At 33.3% G+C, this 15964-nt stretch overlaps 2 protein-coding genes across 4 annotated transcripts in view; both read left to right on the top strand.

Moving 5' to 3' along the window:
* The first annotated feature begins 386 nt into the window (after positions 1 to 386).
* gal3st1a (galactose-3-O-sulfotransferase 1a) lies at positions 387 to 11145 on the top strand. Of its 3 annotated transcripts, XM_051111327.1 has the most exons (5): positions 387 to 798; positions 983 to 1036; positions 5612 to 5659; positions 5782 to 5942; positions 7875 to 11145. In XM_051111327.1, the coding sequence occupies exons 3-5, from the start codon at positions 5630 to 5632 to the stop codon at positions 9025 to 9027; spliced, it is 1344 nt and encodes a 447-aa protein (XP_050967284.1). In that variant the 5' UTR covers positions 387 to 798; positions 983 to 1036; positions 5612 to 5629; the 3' UTR covers positions 9028 to 11145. The 3 variants fall into 3 exon arrangements, with proteins under 3 accessions (XP_050967284.1, XP_050967287.1, XP_050967286.1); XM_051111330.1 differs by lacking the exon at positions 5612 to 5659 and having other exon boundaries at positions 390 to 798; XM_051111329.1 differs by lacking the exons at positions 387 to 798; positions 983 to 1036; positions 5612 to 5659 and adding an exon at positions 3382 to 3685.
* A 2825-nt stretch (positions 11146 to 13970) lies between these two features.
* Positions 13971 to 15964, top strand: part of ppil2 (peptidylprolyl isomerase (cyclophilin)-like 2) — a 50679-nt gene continuing 48685 nt past the window's right edge. The window contains exons 1-4 of the mRNA XM_051110121.1: positions 13971 to 14112; positions 14386 to 14435; positions 15333 to 15378; positions 15709 to 15771. Of these exons, the coding sequence (XP_050966078.1) occupies positions 14081 to 14112; positions 14386 to 14435; positions 15333 to 15378; positions 15709 to 15771 (191 nt within the window). The 5' untranslated portion in view covers positions 13971 to 14080. The remainder of the gene's footprint in view (positions 14113 to 14385; positions 14436 to 15332; positions 15379 to 15708; positions 15772 to 15964) is intronic.

The raw sequence follows: 15964 nt of genomic DNA, 5'->3' as shown, positions 1-15964 counted from the left end.
GCGGCTAAAGTAAACAGGCTCGTCACTCCACCCAGAGAAGAGAGGGGCAGGACGAGCAGAGCTCATTAACATTTAAAGCAGCCTCGACCAGAACAGGATAATTTTTTGCAGAGCTGATTTTGGCAAGGTAAAAGGGTGTTGTTTTGAACAACCATTGAGAATTTGTAACCAAAGTATATTATAGACTTTTCATTAAGACCCTAAAGAATCATATCAACTTGCGAAAAATGGCCACTGATTATTGACCAATTTAATTTTATTTTATCAACAAACCTGATCTAAGAATGTGTTTTTGTGACTTGGACATGGAAAGCAAGCTGGTGCCGTTTGGAGACTTTGTGTACAGCTGGAATTTTGTATTGGCCCCTCTCATGCGTTTAACTCCACTTTCTAGCAACTTTTCCACTTCAAACTAGCAATCTGTTCTCAATAGCTCTCTGTTTCCACCTTGAACAGATCCCTCCTCCTTTCTTTTGTTCCTTTCCCTCCCTCTTGCTCATTTTCTCTCACTAACCCTGTTCTATTTTGAATCTCTTCCTCTGTTATTCTCTTTCTGTCCTTCTGTCTTGCTATTTCTCACAACTTCACCTCCCTCTTTCTGCCTTCTACCTTCTCCTGTACGCTCATTCACAAATGCAAACAGATACACAGAGTGACAAGTGCAGGTCCCCAGACGGCCAGTCTTGCGTCACAGAGAGTGCAAGCCGAGCCTCTTCTGTATGCAGTTTAGCCAGCTCAGCTCTACAGCGTGCAGACGGAGGAGGAGGAGAGGAGAGGCGGGGGCTTCAAAATCATCAGGTGTGTGTGTGTGTGTGTATGTGTGTGCAAGGTGAATGATCGCCTGGATATTTCACAGAAGATAAGAGGGATACAGATCTGCTAACCTTGGATAGCACGACTGGACAGTTAACTGTGAAGGAATCGATGTATTTCCAGCCTTGGCTATGCATCATTGTTAACAAAGTCAGATTTTTCTCTTCAGAGTCGTTGCTTTTTTCTGCCAATCAAGCTGTGACAGGGATATCTACATGATTTGGTAAGATATTATGCAATGTTTTATATTTATTCTTCTATAGAAATTACATTGGGAGAATATTTACTGTGTATCTGTATTGGCATCGTTTGAATAAGTCTGTAGTACCATTAACTCACTGCAAAAAACAACAGTAAGTATTAATCAACATTTTTTAGTCTAAACATCCTCACAACTAAAAAAGATAACTTGTCAGAACATTTCTGAATTCAAATTTTTAAGTTTTCTGGGTTTAAGCATAAAACTCACTAAATTTTAAATTATTATTATTATTTTTTAAATTTTAAGTTAAATTTGTTAAAACAAGAAAGTAATAATTCACCATTGTGCTAAGAAAAATTACACATATTTTCTATAAAAGCCTTAGTATTTTATATTTTTGCTTCTCAAGTATATTTAGAGTTTTATGTTTAGATAATTTTATTGAAAAATGAATAAAATGCATATTATAATTTTATTTTGTTTATTTTATTTTATTTTACAATGCTGAATCTAATAAATGTTAATAATTTTAATAAAAATAAAAAAAAACTAAAACTAAAAATGTAAGGAAAATACATTTAAAGATATTTTCTATGAAAGCCTTATTTATGTGTTTATTTATTTTTCTAAGAAAAAGCCTTCATTTTTTATGCAGTTGTTTTATCAATATTTAGAGATTTCTACTGGAAAACAAAATAAAAATACATATTATTATTTTATTTTATTATTATGATCATAATGAATTTAAACTAAATTACTAGTGGAATGTCATTTGTTGTATTTCCAAATCACGAAGAGGCCACACAATGCTGAATAATGAAAAAAAAAATGCATATTATTATTTTATTTTGTTTTTCATTTTATTTTACAATGCTGAATCTAATAAATTACAATAATTTTAATAAAAAATAGTAAAAATACTTTTAAATCAAGATATTTTCTATGAAAGCCTTTATTCATTTATTTATTTATAGAAAAATCCTTAATATTTTATGCAGTTGTTTTATGGATGTTTAGAGATTTTTACTGGGAAACAAAATTAAAATATATATTATAATTTTATTTTATTATTATGATTATGACTAATATAAACTAATTTGCTGATGCAATGTCATTTGTTTTATTTCCAAAAACACTTTTATATGACCATGAGGCTTCACAGTGCTGAATCTAACAAAACGCTATCCATTTCATTCCTGAACTTTTTTCTACAATCAGACTGCTCAATCTGACTGCTTTATTGTGGCAAAGTAAAAGAAGCCATTATTCTATTTTTATCCCTTCATCAAACTTCATTACAGTGGCTTCTTGTTATGAATTTGCCGGGAGATATCACATGTAGCATTCTTTGTTAAATCACAGAAATTAATCAGATTGCATGCAGAAATTACTACAGTTTCCCAGTTTAAATGCACTCATAAGTAAATATAACATTCAACATCTCCAAAGACTTTTATACAATGTACTGATATGATACAGCACAAATCACCATGAAAACAACACTTGTGTTTGATGGATGCAAAGTTGCATTTATTAGTTTTATCCTATAAATTAAAACTGCAGCTGCTGTAGTAATTCTTTGTGGTTTTGTAAAATCCTTGACCATCATCAGCATAACAATGATGATGTTGTTAGTGTTTTTGCTGTCAACAAAGGATGACTTTGAAAAATGCAGGGTTAGAGTTTGCTGCAAATAAGAACAATGGGTTCCTTCAGACTTCTTCTGCCCTTTCTAGATTTCTAGAAAGCATTGTTTCCTTTGGTCTCTCCATCTATCTTTTGGTGCCGGTGCTCAGCAGCATATGGCTGTCGTAGTTAGTGCTTGTAACATGCTCTCTTGCTAGTATTAAGTTATCCACCTGTGGCCCCGCACCGCAGATATTCGATCCCGGTCTATGAGGCATGAAGAGATGTGGACAGTGTCACTTTTCTTCTGAATGCATAATTCATTTGCTGGACAGCTGGCCCTTATAATGAACCCTAGGCAGTAGCAATGTCTCGTTTTAGCAACGGCAATGCATTCATCTCAGCATCAGAATATCTTACATATTCATAATCATAATGTTTATTTTTGAGTTAGTTGCATTTGTTTTGTGGGTAGTTTACATGTCTTGTCCAGCATGCCCTGCATTATTTTAAACATTTTAGTGCGGCCATTTGTAAATTTTATGGGACTGGCTTCTGGTCTCAGATGCGTCCAGATATTTTTAGCTGTCCAAAACAGCTTGTTTTTGCTGATTGATATTGCAAATTGGTGTGTCTTACCATATTATGTATTACGTATTATTTTAATTTTGAGCACACTGGTTTGTAATGCAAACAGTTTTTTACTGCACGTTGTTATTCTTTATTCGTTATTTCCCTAGAGCGAATGAACCGGAAGTCTCACTTATAGGCTTACTTCCGCGTTGAAGAAAAAGGTATATAGTTTATATATAATACATATTTTTGTTCATATATTTCGTATATAGAGAGATTATTAAACATATATCATAAAAATATAAAATAAATATAAAATATATATTTTACACGCGTCCGAGATAACTGCTTTTGATTGGTCAGTCGCGATATCCGCGCTTATTTGCTTCGTCGTTAGCAGCGATCTCTGAACGCTGTATATCGGCCCATCTGTCTAACTGAACTGGCGCTACAACATAAGTATAATTACTTGTACGTATTTCAAAGTGTTTTTGTAAATATATCGTCTTTTTAATATTATGTTTTTCGTATCACTTCGCAGACTCGGATTCTCTCGTTTGAAACAAGGCAACTGCCGCCATCTAGCGTTTCAGCTAACGAATCGTTTGTTACGTTACTTTAGTATTACTGTGTAGGATAACATTGTTTTTAACGTAAACTTTAATATAATATACAGTTAAAGTGATAAAATAATTTAAATTAAAAGCAATATTTTATGCCTATGTATTAATTTATGTGGTGAGTAGCCGTGTAGTAGGATGTCAGACGGTAATTTGTCGCTATTTAGGTCTATACCTAATATATTTATGACTTATACATGCGGTTATATGACGTTAGATGAACTGAGAGAATACATTACAGTTTTAAATGTATATATATATAAAAAATAACAACCTGCTAACGTGGTGGAGGACCAGTGAACCTTTTTTATATAGCCTGTTTACTACACAAGTAAAGTAATATGTCATTATTTAATCTTGACAAACTATACATTATTATAAAGGTCATAGCCTTGAAATTCATTTGGTCTCTGTTATAAATATCTTATACTGACTTTCACTTTTTTTTTTAAGTTCATAACTTGCATATGAAATATGAACCTTGTGTATCCACTGAGAACAAAAACCAACTCTTGTCTGCTTCTCATCAGAGTCTTTTACATCCCTTAGGGCTTTTAGTCTTAAAGTGTGCTTATTAGAAGAAAAACTTCTCATGAGATTCTCACTTTAGTTCAAATTTCTTTAGAGAGGAGTATTATTTTTTCTATTTCAGTGGAAACTAATTGTTTATTGGAAATAGAGAATATCTTTAATCTTGTAACTGTCACCGTCCCCTCAGTGGGACGCCTAAGTTTACTTCACTATATTACAAATAAATCCTAATGTAATCATGACAAACTAGATATTGTTGGATATTGTCTTACAAATTATGTAAGAACAGTAATAGATTAATTTATGACAAGAGTGCACCTAAAAAATCTACATCATAACTACATCGTTCTGACCTTTGTCACAAAAAGTCTTTTTCGTTGCCTTTGTCCCTACCATGTTTTAGAAATCATCAGAAATTATAAATATTGAAAGCTAAAAACCTCAAAATTCATCCTTTGAAAGCCATTTTAAAATCAGACATTGCATTACCATGGAAATGGGACTTTAAAATCATATTACAAAATGTATTTGTTCATGAATTATAATGATTTAAGTTTGAATAGTGCACTTTTATGTCTCTGTTCAAAAATGGGGGCGACAGTTAAAGGGTTAAATAAATAGCGACCTGTTATATCACTGTTATATGCAACCCTGGACCACAAAAGCAGTTATAAAGGTAAACTTTTTGAGACTTATTCTTCATATAAATAAATAGGCTTTCCATTGATGTATGGTTTGTTAGGATAGGACAATATTTGGCCGAGATACAACTATTTGAAAATCTGGAATCTGAGAGTGCAAAAAAATCTAAATATTGAGAAAATCACCTTTAAATTTGTCCACATGAAGTTCTTAGCAATGCAAATTACTAATCACAAATTAAGTTTTGCTATATTTACGGTAGTAAATTTACAAAAAAGCTTCATGAAACATGATCTTTACTTAATATCCTAATGATTTTTGGCATAAAAGAAAAATCGATAATTTTGACCTATACAGTGTTTTTTTGGCTATTGCTACAAATATATCCGTGCTACTTATAACTGGTTTTGTGGTCCAGGGTCACATATAGTCCCACAAAGCTGAATTACCTCCAATGCCACTGCGAATCCCCACATAAGTAGGTGTTGAGCAGATGTAGATCGCATGGCTGAACTCAGGGGAGAAAAGCAATTGAGTGAGCAGCAGTGTACCTAAATAATTGGGCACTTGAGGAAATGGTGACGAATGTCTTTTAACACACCAGAAATGCTTCGATAATCAAATGCTGGCAGCACTAGAGGACTCTGCATACGTAAGCACAGCACATAGCGCAGCACATTTTACTATATTTACGTAAACGGGCCTTTAGAGATATAATGAAGTTGCATTTAGTAGCACTAAATCATTACTGAAGCATCTTTCTGTTTGCTTCAGGGTTTTCTTCCAGGATCCAACCAGGTAGCTATGATGGTTGGAAAGCCAGTCAGGCAGTGGAGGTCCATCTGTAAGGGACTGATCCTGGGCGCACTCCTGACCACCTGCATGATTCTTTTGTACTGCCTGTCAGCCCCAGAGGTCCAGCTTGGCCTGCAAGAGTGAGTCACTTCATGTATTTTGAAAAAGAATAATGTACAAGTCAAAATTTTAATGGATTAAAGCACTGTTGTGGTGTGAATTTCATGAAGAAATAGCCAGGAAATACACTGCCATTCAAAAGTTTGAGATCATTAAGATTTGTAAAAGTTTTTTAAATTAGTTTGTTATGCTCATCAAGGTTGTGAAAAAATTAATATTGTGAAATATTATTACGGTAAAAAATAACGCTTTTCTATTTTAATATACATTAAAATCTAATGTATTCCTGTGTTCAAAGCTGAATTTTCAGTATCATTACTTCAGTATTCAGTGTCACATGATTCTTCACAAATCATTCTAATATGTTGATTTATTTTTAATGTTGGAAACAGTTTTTGGAACCTGTGATACTTTTTTGAGGATTCTTCGATGAATAAAACATTCAAAAGAACAGCATTTATTTAAAATCTTAAAAAAAATCTAACAATATACACTGTTGTTCAAAAGTTTGGGGTCAATACATTTTTATTCTTTCTTTTTTGAAATAAATTAATACTTTTATTCAGCAAGGCTGTGTTACATTTATAAAAAGTGATAGCGAAGACTTATGTTGTTAAAAAAGATTTATAGTTTGAATAAATGCTGTTCTTTGAAACTTTTTATTCATCAAAGAATCCTGAAATCCTGAAAAAAGGATCACAGGTTCCAAAAAAATATTTGCCAGCACAGCTGTTGCCAACATTGATAATAAATCAGCATATTAAGACTGGAGTAACGGCTAATGAAAATTTAGCCTTGCATCACAGGAATAAATTATATTTTAAAATATATTAAAATAGAAACCATTATTTTATATTGTAATAACATTTTGACAAACATACTATTTATTTTCTGTATTTTTGATCAAATAAACACAGCCCTGATGAGCAGAAGAGACTTCTTTAAAAAACATTACAAGTCTTACTGATCCCAAACTTTTGAACAGCATCCAAAAATCAAAAGAAAACTAAAAGAAATTATCTTCATACTCATAAGGAAAATAGGTTAGTTCTGCATTGTGATGTTTTTTTAATGATGATTATTTGATGAAGATTATTTCTTCCTAATTCTTGTGTCATTCTATCCTAACATTCTTTAAAATTAAAATTTCAGTTAAATTCAGTATGAAATACTAGTAATACAACTTATATACAACAGCCTCTTATGTCACCAAGGTGGCATTTATTTAGTAATATTCTGAAATGTTAAAAAAAATTACTTATTAAAATTAAAATGACTTATTATTGAATTGAATATTGAATATATTATTGAATATTGAATTACACACACACACACACACACACATATATATGAATTAATATATATCTTAATTTGTATAATTAAGTATGTAATAAATAGTAAATATAAATAATAGTACAATTAATTCCTGTGATGCAAAGCTGAATTTTCAGCATTATTCTTCCAGTCTTCAGTGTCATATTTCTTATTATTATCAATGTTCAAAACATTTTTTCTGGAAATAATAATACCATTTTTTTCATGACTTTTTGGTAAACAGAAAGTTCAGAAGAACAGCATTTATTTCAAATAGAAATGTTTTTATAACTTTATAAATGTTTCTATTTTAACTTTAATTAATTTTATATGAATTATTTAAAACATTTTTTTCTGGAAATAATAATACCATTTAAAAAAAAAAAAAAAAGAACATTTAAATCAAAATCAGTATAATTCAAAGAAAAATAAAATATTAATTTATTTAAAAAAATCTATCTATCTATATAGGTCCTTATTTGTCATTAAAATAATGCCATAAAGCATAATATTATAATTTTTGTAGGGTTCTTTTATTGGTTTCATGATCATATTAGTGAAGAAGTCATTCTAAAAATGATGCAAATGCATCTAAATTTCAGTCAAATTGCAAGATTTTTGTTCATTTTTGTTTACAGGGTCCCAGTGCCTTACTCATGTGCTCATCGCCCTTCAGCTGCCCACTCCTCAACAATCTCTAACAGCTCCCATCATGCCTCCAGGCAGCAAATCTGCACTCCAAAAGTGGACATCATGTTCATGAAAACCCATAAAACAGCTAGCAGCACTTTCCTGAACATTCTCTTTCGCTTTGGTGAAAAACACCACCTCAAATTTGCCTTCCCCAACAGCCGCAATGACTTCTTTTACCCGTCCTCTTTCCATCGCTCACAGGTGAAGGACTACAGGCCCGGAATGTGTTTCAACATCATCTGTAATCACATGCGTTTCAATGCTGCTGAGGTGGCCAAAGTGCTTCCAGCCGACACCTCGTACATCACAATCCTCCGGGACCCGGCTGATCTCGCTGAGTCCTCGTTCCACTATTTTGGACGCGTCGTACCTCTCACTTGGAAGCTTTCTGGAGATGACAAGCTGAGAGAATTCCTGACGGATCCAAAGCTTTACTACGACCCGGAGGGATTCAATTCGTTCTATCTTAAAAACTTGCTTTTCTTTGACTTCGGACAGAATAATAACTTACATCCAGACGACCCAAAAGTGGATGAGGCCATTCACGCAATCGCCAAGCGCTTCCATTTGGTTATGCTTGTGGAGTATTTCGAGGAGTCGCTCATCTTGCTCAAGGACGCACTCTGCTGGGACATGGAGGACTTGCTCTTCTTCAAACTTAATGCCCGGAAAGGTTCAACCATTTCTAAACTGACTCCAGAGCTCAGGGCCAAAGCGCTGGAGTGGAACGCCATCGATTGGAAGCTTTACCAGTATTTCAACGCCACCTTCTGGCACAAAGTGGACGCTTACGGCCGTGAGCGCATGGCGAGAGATGTCGCAGAGCTGCAGCGCAGAAATGCAGAAATGGCTTCAATCTGCATTGAAGGAGGCCACGCTGTTGACGCAGGAAGCATCTTGGAGACTTCCATGCAGCCGTGGCAACCCATCGGTGAGAAGTCGATTATGGGATACAATCTAAAAAAGAATGTCGACAAAGCACATCGAAAGCTCTGCAGGAAGATGCTCACGCCAGAGCTGCAGTATCTCACCGATATGGGCGTCAACCTGTGGATAACAAGACTGTGGGGTCACATAAGAGAGATCCTTCACTGGTAGCTCGGAAGAAGTGTTTTGCTAAGGTGAAAGGTCAGCACTGACTATATGGAAGCTTGTTTCCTCCACATAATAAAAGATTAAAATGTAACTGTGACTTTTATCTCACACTTCCACCCTTCTTCTCACAATTCAGACAGTTTTCCAAAATTTTTTGTTCCACTATTGTTTTTTCCCTCAGAATTGCACATTTATATCGCACAGTTCCAGGTTTATATCTTGCAATTTAGACTTTCTTTTTCACAGAAATGCGAGTTTATGTCTTGCAGTTGTGAGTTACAAAATCGCAGTGAGACTTTTTTTCTCAGAATTGCAAGTTTATATGTCACAATTCACAGTTTATGTCTTCATTTCTGTAAAAGAAGTGTCTAAATTGCAAGACAAACTCTAAATTGCAAAATATAAACTCACAATTTTGAGAAGAAAGTCTGAATTGTTGAAGAAAAATGTCTGAATTGCAAGCTATAAATTCAGAATTGTGAAATAAAAATTTGTAGAAAAAACTGTGGGAAAAAAATGAGAATTGTGAGTGATGAACTGAATTTTGAGATTTGTGAGTTTATATCTCATAATTTACACTTTATATATTTAATTCTGTGAAAGAAGTGTCTAAATTGCAAGATATAAACTCTAAATTGTGAGATATAAACTCACAGTCTGAACTGTGGAAGAACAAAATCGGAGAAAAAAATGTCTGAATTGTGAGATATAATCTCTAAATTGCAAAATATACAATTTTGAGAAGAAAATCTGAATTGTGGAAGACAAATGTCTGAATTGCAAGCTATAAATTCAGAATTGTGAAGTCAAATTTTGCAATTCTGAGAAGAAAAGTCAAAATTGTGGAAAACAATTTAGAAAACATCTGAATTGTGAGCAATGAACTCTGAAATTTGTGAGTTTATATCTCATAATTTGCACTTTATATATTTAATTCTGTGAAAGAAGTGTCTGAATTGCAAGATATAAACCCTTAATTGTGAGATAGCAGTCTGAATTGTGGAAGAAAAAAATCGGAGAAAAAAATGAATTTTGAGATATAAACTCTAAATTGCAAAATATACAAATTTGAGAAGAAAATCTGAATTGTGGAAGAAAATGTCTGAATTGCAAGTTATAAATTCAGAACTGTGAGATAAAAATGTGCAATTCTAAGAAGAAAAGTCAGAAATGTGGAAGAAATTGTGAGCAATAAACTCTGAATTGTGAGATTTGTGAGTTTATATCTCACAATTCAGTTTTTATATTTAATTCTATGAAAGAAGTGTCTGAACTGCAAGATGTAAACTCTAAATTGTGAAAGAAAAAATCTTGCAAAATATAAACTCCAATTTATAGAAATTCTGAGAAAAATTCTGAGAAAAAAAGTCAGAATTATGAAAGAAATTTTTTGAGAAAAAAATGTCTGAATTGTGAGCGATAAACTCTGAACTGTGAGATAACAACTTGCAATTCTAAGAATTAAAGTCTGATTTGTGGACGAAAATTTTTGAGAAAATAATGTCTAAATAGTGAGCGATAAACTCTAAATTGTGAGATAGAAACTTGTAATTGTGAGAAGAAATTTCAAAATTGTGAAAGAAAAATATCTGGGGAAAAAGTCAGTTGTACTGTTTTATTTTTTTTTATTCTGTGGTGGAAATTAGCTTCCATAGACTTATACACAACGACCTAAAACCTGTTTTTCTGTGTCAGAAAGAAATAAAAATATTAAAAGACATGACTGAATAAAACATTTTCATATTTAAATGAATCTTACCCAAATAAGTGGTGACAGTCACATCTTTAACATGTTAGTTTTGTGTTGAGAAATGTACTGTAAGTCACCGCTATGTATTACATGTACATAGTGTGTGGGTGCTTGAAACAATCATAAAAATGAATCAACTACTGTTGAATGACCTCATTCTTTGAAGCTCTTATTGTTGGTGCCAATGGCAATAGCAATAATTTCTTAAACTGGTTTAGACTCATTCAGAACTTGAGCTTTATTGTTATCATCACATGAATGATAAGTTGGCTAGAATGTTGAGTGCTTTTAAGCTAAAATGTGATGACGTATTGGGCTTCCTGTGGAACAGGCCACTGAGCAGCAATGAAATCTGTGAAAGATGACAAAATAAAAACTTATGTAACATACTTGTGTCTTGTTCATGCTTTGCTAGCACAAATATGTTTTGTCTTTCAGAGGTCAGAATGGATAAATTAATAAATGTGTTTCAGTGGTAAGAAATTATTTAATATGTGGCTATGTGATGTGACAGTGAGTTAACACCAGTAGTTTTAGTATCATAACATATTTGAAGTTAGCTTTTATTTTATATGTTCTGTTTTCATTTTAGTTCATTTTAGTTAAAGTTTTAGTGATTTTGTTTTTGTAATTTTTATTGTAATTGTTAGAATAGTCAATCGGCCTGGCAAGGGCGCTACAGTGAAGAAAAGTATGAAATCGTCCTACTAAACCGTCAGTCATAGGCTCAAGTGCCCTGGAATCCTTGGCGCACACTGGACAAAAACGCAGATTCGATGGTGAGTTTGGCGAAAAATTTCGGTATTTTGGAACCTACGTTTGCGAACTATTTCTAGGATTTTCGACCCGATCTAAACCAAAGCAGTGCAAAAAGATTCTCTGGAGAATGACTTATAATAATTATAAAAAAGAAAAAGTTAAACTTTCAACTCACCGTTGCAAACGGATGCCAAAATGTTCGAAAAGGGCAGGGCCACTTTTAGTAAAATGCCTATAACTCCTGAACGGAATGAGATATCTCCGCCAAACTCAGAATACTTATGTAAGATCTCAATCTGACACATGGAAAAAAAACATGGAGTTTGGCCTCTTGGTGGCACTATAAGAAGGAAAAAACATAAAAATGGCTATAACTGCACAACAATTTGTCCTATCAACATGAAAATTGGTGTGCACGGTCTTGGTCCAAAGTGCTGCAAGTGTCTACAAGGACAATAACGTATCTCAAAAAAGTTTGAGCATGTGTTAGACAAGGGTAACGGAGATCGATTGGAACAAAACTTGGTGGGCCAATTCGACTCATGGCCCCAAAGGTCTAAGAGAAAACTGAAAGAAATCAGCCACTTGGGGGCATTTTTCAAGGGTGTAAACAATTGTACGTCACACGTTTTCTTGCACATACGCGAGATATTCATATCATACTATAGAACTCTTCATTCTGGACAACTTTGCCTCTAGAACCACTTCTGTCAATCAAATCATTTGTTAAAGGGGTCATCGGATGCTAAGTTCACTTTTACATGTTGTTTGAACATTAATGTGTGTTGGCAGTGTATGTACAAATCTACCCTATAATGATAAAAATCCATGTTTTTAATTAATCTGTGAAAATAATATCCCCTTTTTCAAATCGAGCCGTTCTCAGATGCCTGTCGTTGTGGCGTCACACCCACAGAGGCCGCTCCCACGATACTTGATTGACATGAGCATCTTACCTCAGATCAGTTGTAACGGTCCAGCCTCCATGTTTTGATGCCGGAGCAGGGATGTAAGTTAGACAAGAATATCTCAGATTGAGCGATTGAAGTGTTGTGTTGCTGGATGTAATAATGAACGTAGTGGTCGTCATTTACTCCCGACATCTGAGCTGCTGAAGATGCAGTGAATTACGTTTGTGAATGGAATGCGCCTCCCGATCTACATATATCCGTCTATGTGAGCGGGAATCATTCGTGATCCAGCTTCACTTACAGCAGAAGTGAATATAAGGATTTTTATGAATCTTCGCGATCGCCTTTCCTAATGTGCTAGTTTGCAAGTTTAGCGGGTAAATGCGGCTAAAGTAAACAGGCTCGTCACTCCACAGAGAGAAGAGAGGGGCGGGGCGAGCAGAGCTCATTTGCATTTAAAGCAGCCTCGACCAGAATGGGATGATTTTTGCAGAGCTGATTTTGGCAAGGTAAAAAGGGTGTTCTTTTACACTACCATTGAGAATTTTTAACCAAAGTATATTATAGACTTTTCATTAAGACCCTAAAGAATCATATCAACTTGTGGAAAATGGGCATCTGATGACCCCTTTAAATGATTGAGAAGATGTAAAAAAAAACCCCTACTTTTGCGAACCAGTACTAGGTGAAAAAAAAAACACTGCAGTACAATTCTCTGGACTCTCTATGCCAATAATTATCAAAAAAAAAAAAAAAAAAAAAAATTTTGAAATGTACCCTTTGGGAAACTATAAGGGGGTCGTTCAGAAAAGGGGCCTGTCCAAATTGATCCAAAATCCTATAAAGCCTAAAGAAAAACTTAGAACTTTACGAAACAAGCTGAGCAAATGTGACAGGTGATTCTAGACAAGCATGCAAAGTTTTAAGGGGATCGGACCACAGCTGGCGCTATAGCAGACACAGACATTAAAAAACGTAATATTTCTATGGCAAATTACCTGTATTTGTCAAAAATCTTTTTTCAGTCAATGATTTAGGTGGTTACAGACTTGGTAAACAAAATTTCTTTTTCCATATTTGCCTTAAAGCGCTTGAACCCCTGTAATCTCTGCTTGCAGCTATATTATGTTATTTAATTTATTTTCAAATGTGTCTATATATTTTTATAGCTACATTTTAGTAGCCTGCTTTATTCAACTCAACGAAAATGTTGGCATAGCAACGAAAATGTTTTGTTTGTGTGTGTGTGTTTAGTTGTAGTTAACGATAATAAACCTAGCTACCTCAAAAGAAATCTAATATAAAGCAAAGATAACTGGCAAAATAATATTTCAAATGGTTGGTCGACACAAGATAGATACTATAGATAGATAGATCTTATGAACATAAATAAAATATACATATTATATCTTAAAATCAGTCTTAAGGCTTTGATGAACCTGATCGTCAATCAATATGTTTTTCTTCCCGTAAAAGGAAAATAAAAACGTTCTTCTGTTTTACGTCGGACGCATTTTACTGTCGCACTGAGCGCTGGCCGGAAGTGTGTTTTAAACAGTCGGAGGTTTTGTGTTGGTTGTTTGTGCGTTAACAAACTTTTATTTTTTAATTTACTACCACCTCTTTGTCCACAAAAATGGGGAAAAGACAGCATCAGAAAGATAAGATGTGAGTTGTTATGAAACGTAACGCGAGTAAAATATGACATGTTTGCAATGAACAGTAACTGTTGAGCATTATATAGTTATATTATCTGGTGATGATTTCACTGAAAACAAAATTAATATATTCTTTATTGCAGTGATATCGTGTTATGTGTAATCTGGGGTTCATAACGTGTTTGTCTTAAGACTGTATACAAGTCCAGCTGTCATTATTTCTTCATTAATTGATTCTTAATAATTATAATGTTCGTTATGCATTTGTCTATGTCTGTTTCAGGTACATCACATGTGCAGAATACACTCAGTTTTATGGAGGGAAGAAATCAGGTACTTACACTAGTCTGGATATGCTGAACTGTTTGTGCTAAGAAAATGTTGAAATTGTTCAATAGTAAACAAAACACTGGAATATATTTTACAATATCAGTAAAACAAATAAACACGGTATTCAGAGATTATTTTACGTTAGAAGTTTAGATGCAGCGTGTCATAATGCAGTTTGTATGTTTTATAAAGTGAAGTACAATGTAATATAATGTGAGACAAATTATACACATTACACATTGTAAACCTGACAATTCAGGGTTTCCCCATTGTCAGGAAAATAATACAATTGTGATTTTTCAGGCCTGAATGAATAAATAAATCAGGTCCTCGGTTTGTACACTTTCATTCAAAAGTTGGGGTTAGTAAGGTTTTGTTTTTTAGCACTTTTATTCAGCAAATATGCATTACATTGATCCAAAGTGACAGTAAAGCCATTTATAATGTTACAAAAGAGTTCTATTTCAAGTAATTGATATTCTTTTAAGCTTTCTGAGAAAAATATGTCATGGTTTCCACTAAAACATTAATAAAACCGTTAACAGTAAGAAATATTTCTAGAAATTAGCATATTAGAATGATTTCTGAAGGACTGGATTAATGGCTACTAAAAATTCATATTTAACATCTCATGAAAACAATTGCATTTTAAAATATATTAAAACAGAAGAAGATATTTAAAACCTTAATAATATATTACAATAGTTTTTTCAACAGCATTAAAAACAACTCTTATCATCCCCTAACTTTTGAACAGTAGTGGATGTAATGCGTTGTGTAATCTATGTTATGTAATATAGTTTTATTTTGTACACTTTTTGTTTGATATTGCTAGTGCTTTTTTCCCCTTTGAAACCCTCTGAGATCAGTAAAATAAGCCTTTTGTCATCATGTTTATAGAAATCCCACAAGCCAATTTCAGACGTCTGCCCTTTGATCACTGCAGGTGAGTTTTCACTTCTTTCATGTTTGATTTAAAAAAAAGTCCTTTGTGTTTCTTCAGTAATTTAGGTTTAGTACAATAGATTCTGCTTTCGTAACTGCTGATCGAAGATTTCAAATTATGCTTTTATTGGTATATGTGAGTTAAAGTTAAAAAAATGTTCCCCCATGTTAATTTTTTCTATTTAGTTTTTAATAGAAAGAGAGAACTATTTGTAAGCCATTCGTAGGTTGACTTTCTGAAAATAATGCTATTTTTAACACATTTGTCTTGTTCTTTGATCATGTAACATCAGATCTATCTTTTAATTTTTATCTCTTATGTCTTGCATAGTTTGTCTCTTCAGCCCTTTGAGTATCCCATGTGCACGGTGGATGGAGTTGTTTTTGATCTAATGTGAGTATATTACTCTTACCAGCAGCATACTTTGCATTCTTTCTTTGCGTTCATGATTTTATAATCGCTTACATGTTTTAATTATATCCTTATTTCTAGTAGCTTATATTTATTATAAAATACATTACCCTTAAAAAATTTAAAGGGGGTGAAATTAATACTTTTATTTAGCAAGGATGCATTAAATTGATCA

This window comes from Labeo rohita, chromosome 5 (genome assembly GCF_022985175.1).
Source record: "Labeo rohita strain BAU-BD-2019 chromosome 5, IGBB_LRoh.1.0, whole genome shotgun sequence".
NCBI classification, from domain to species: Eukaryota; Metazoa; Chordata; class Actinopteri; order Cypriniformes; family Cyprinidae; genus Labeo; species Labeo rohita.
The sequence above is the reverse complement of the archived record's forward strand: the minus strand, read 5'-3'. Positions and strand labels throughout refer to the sequence as shown.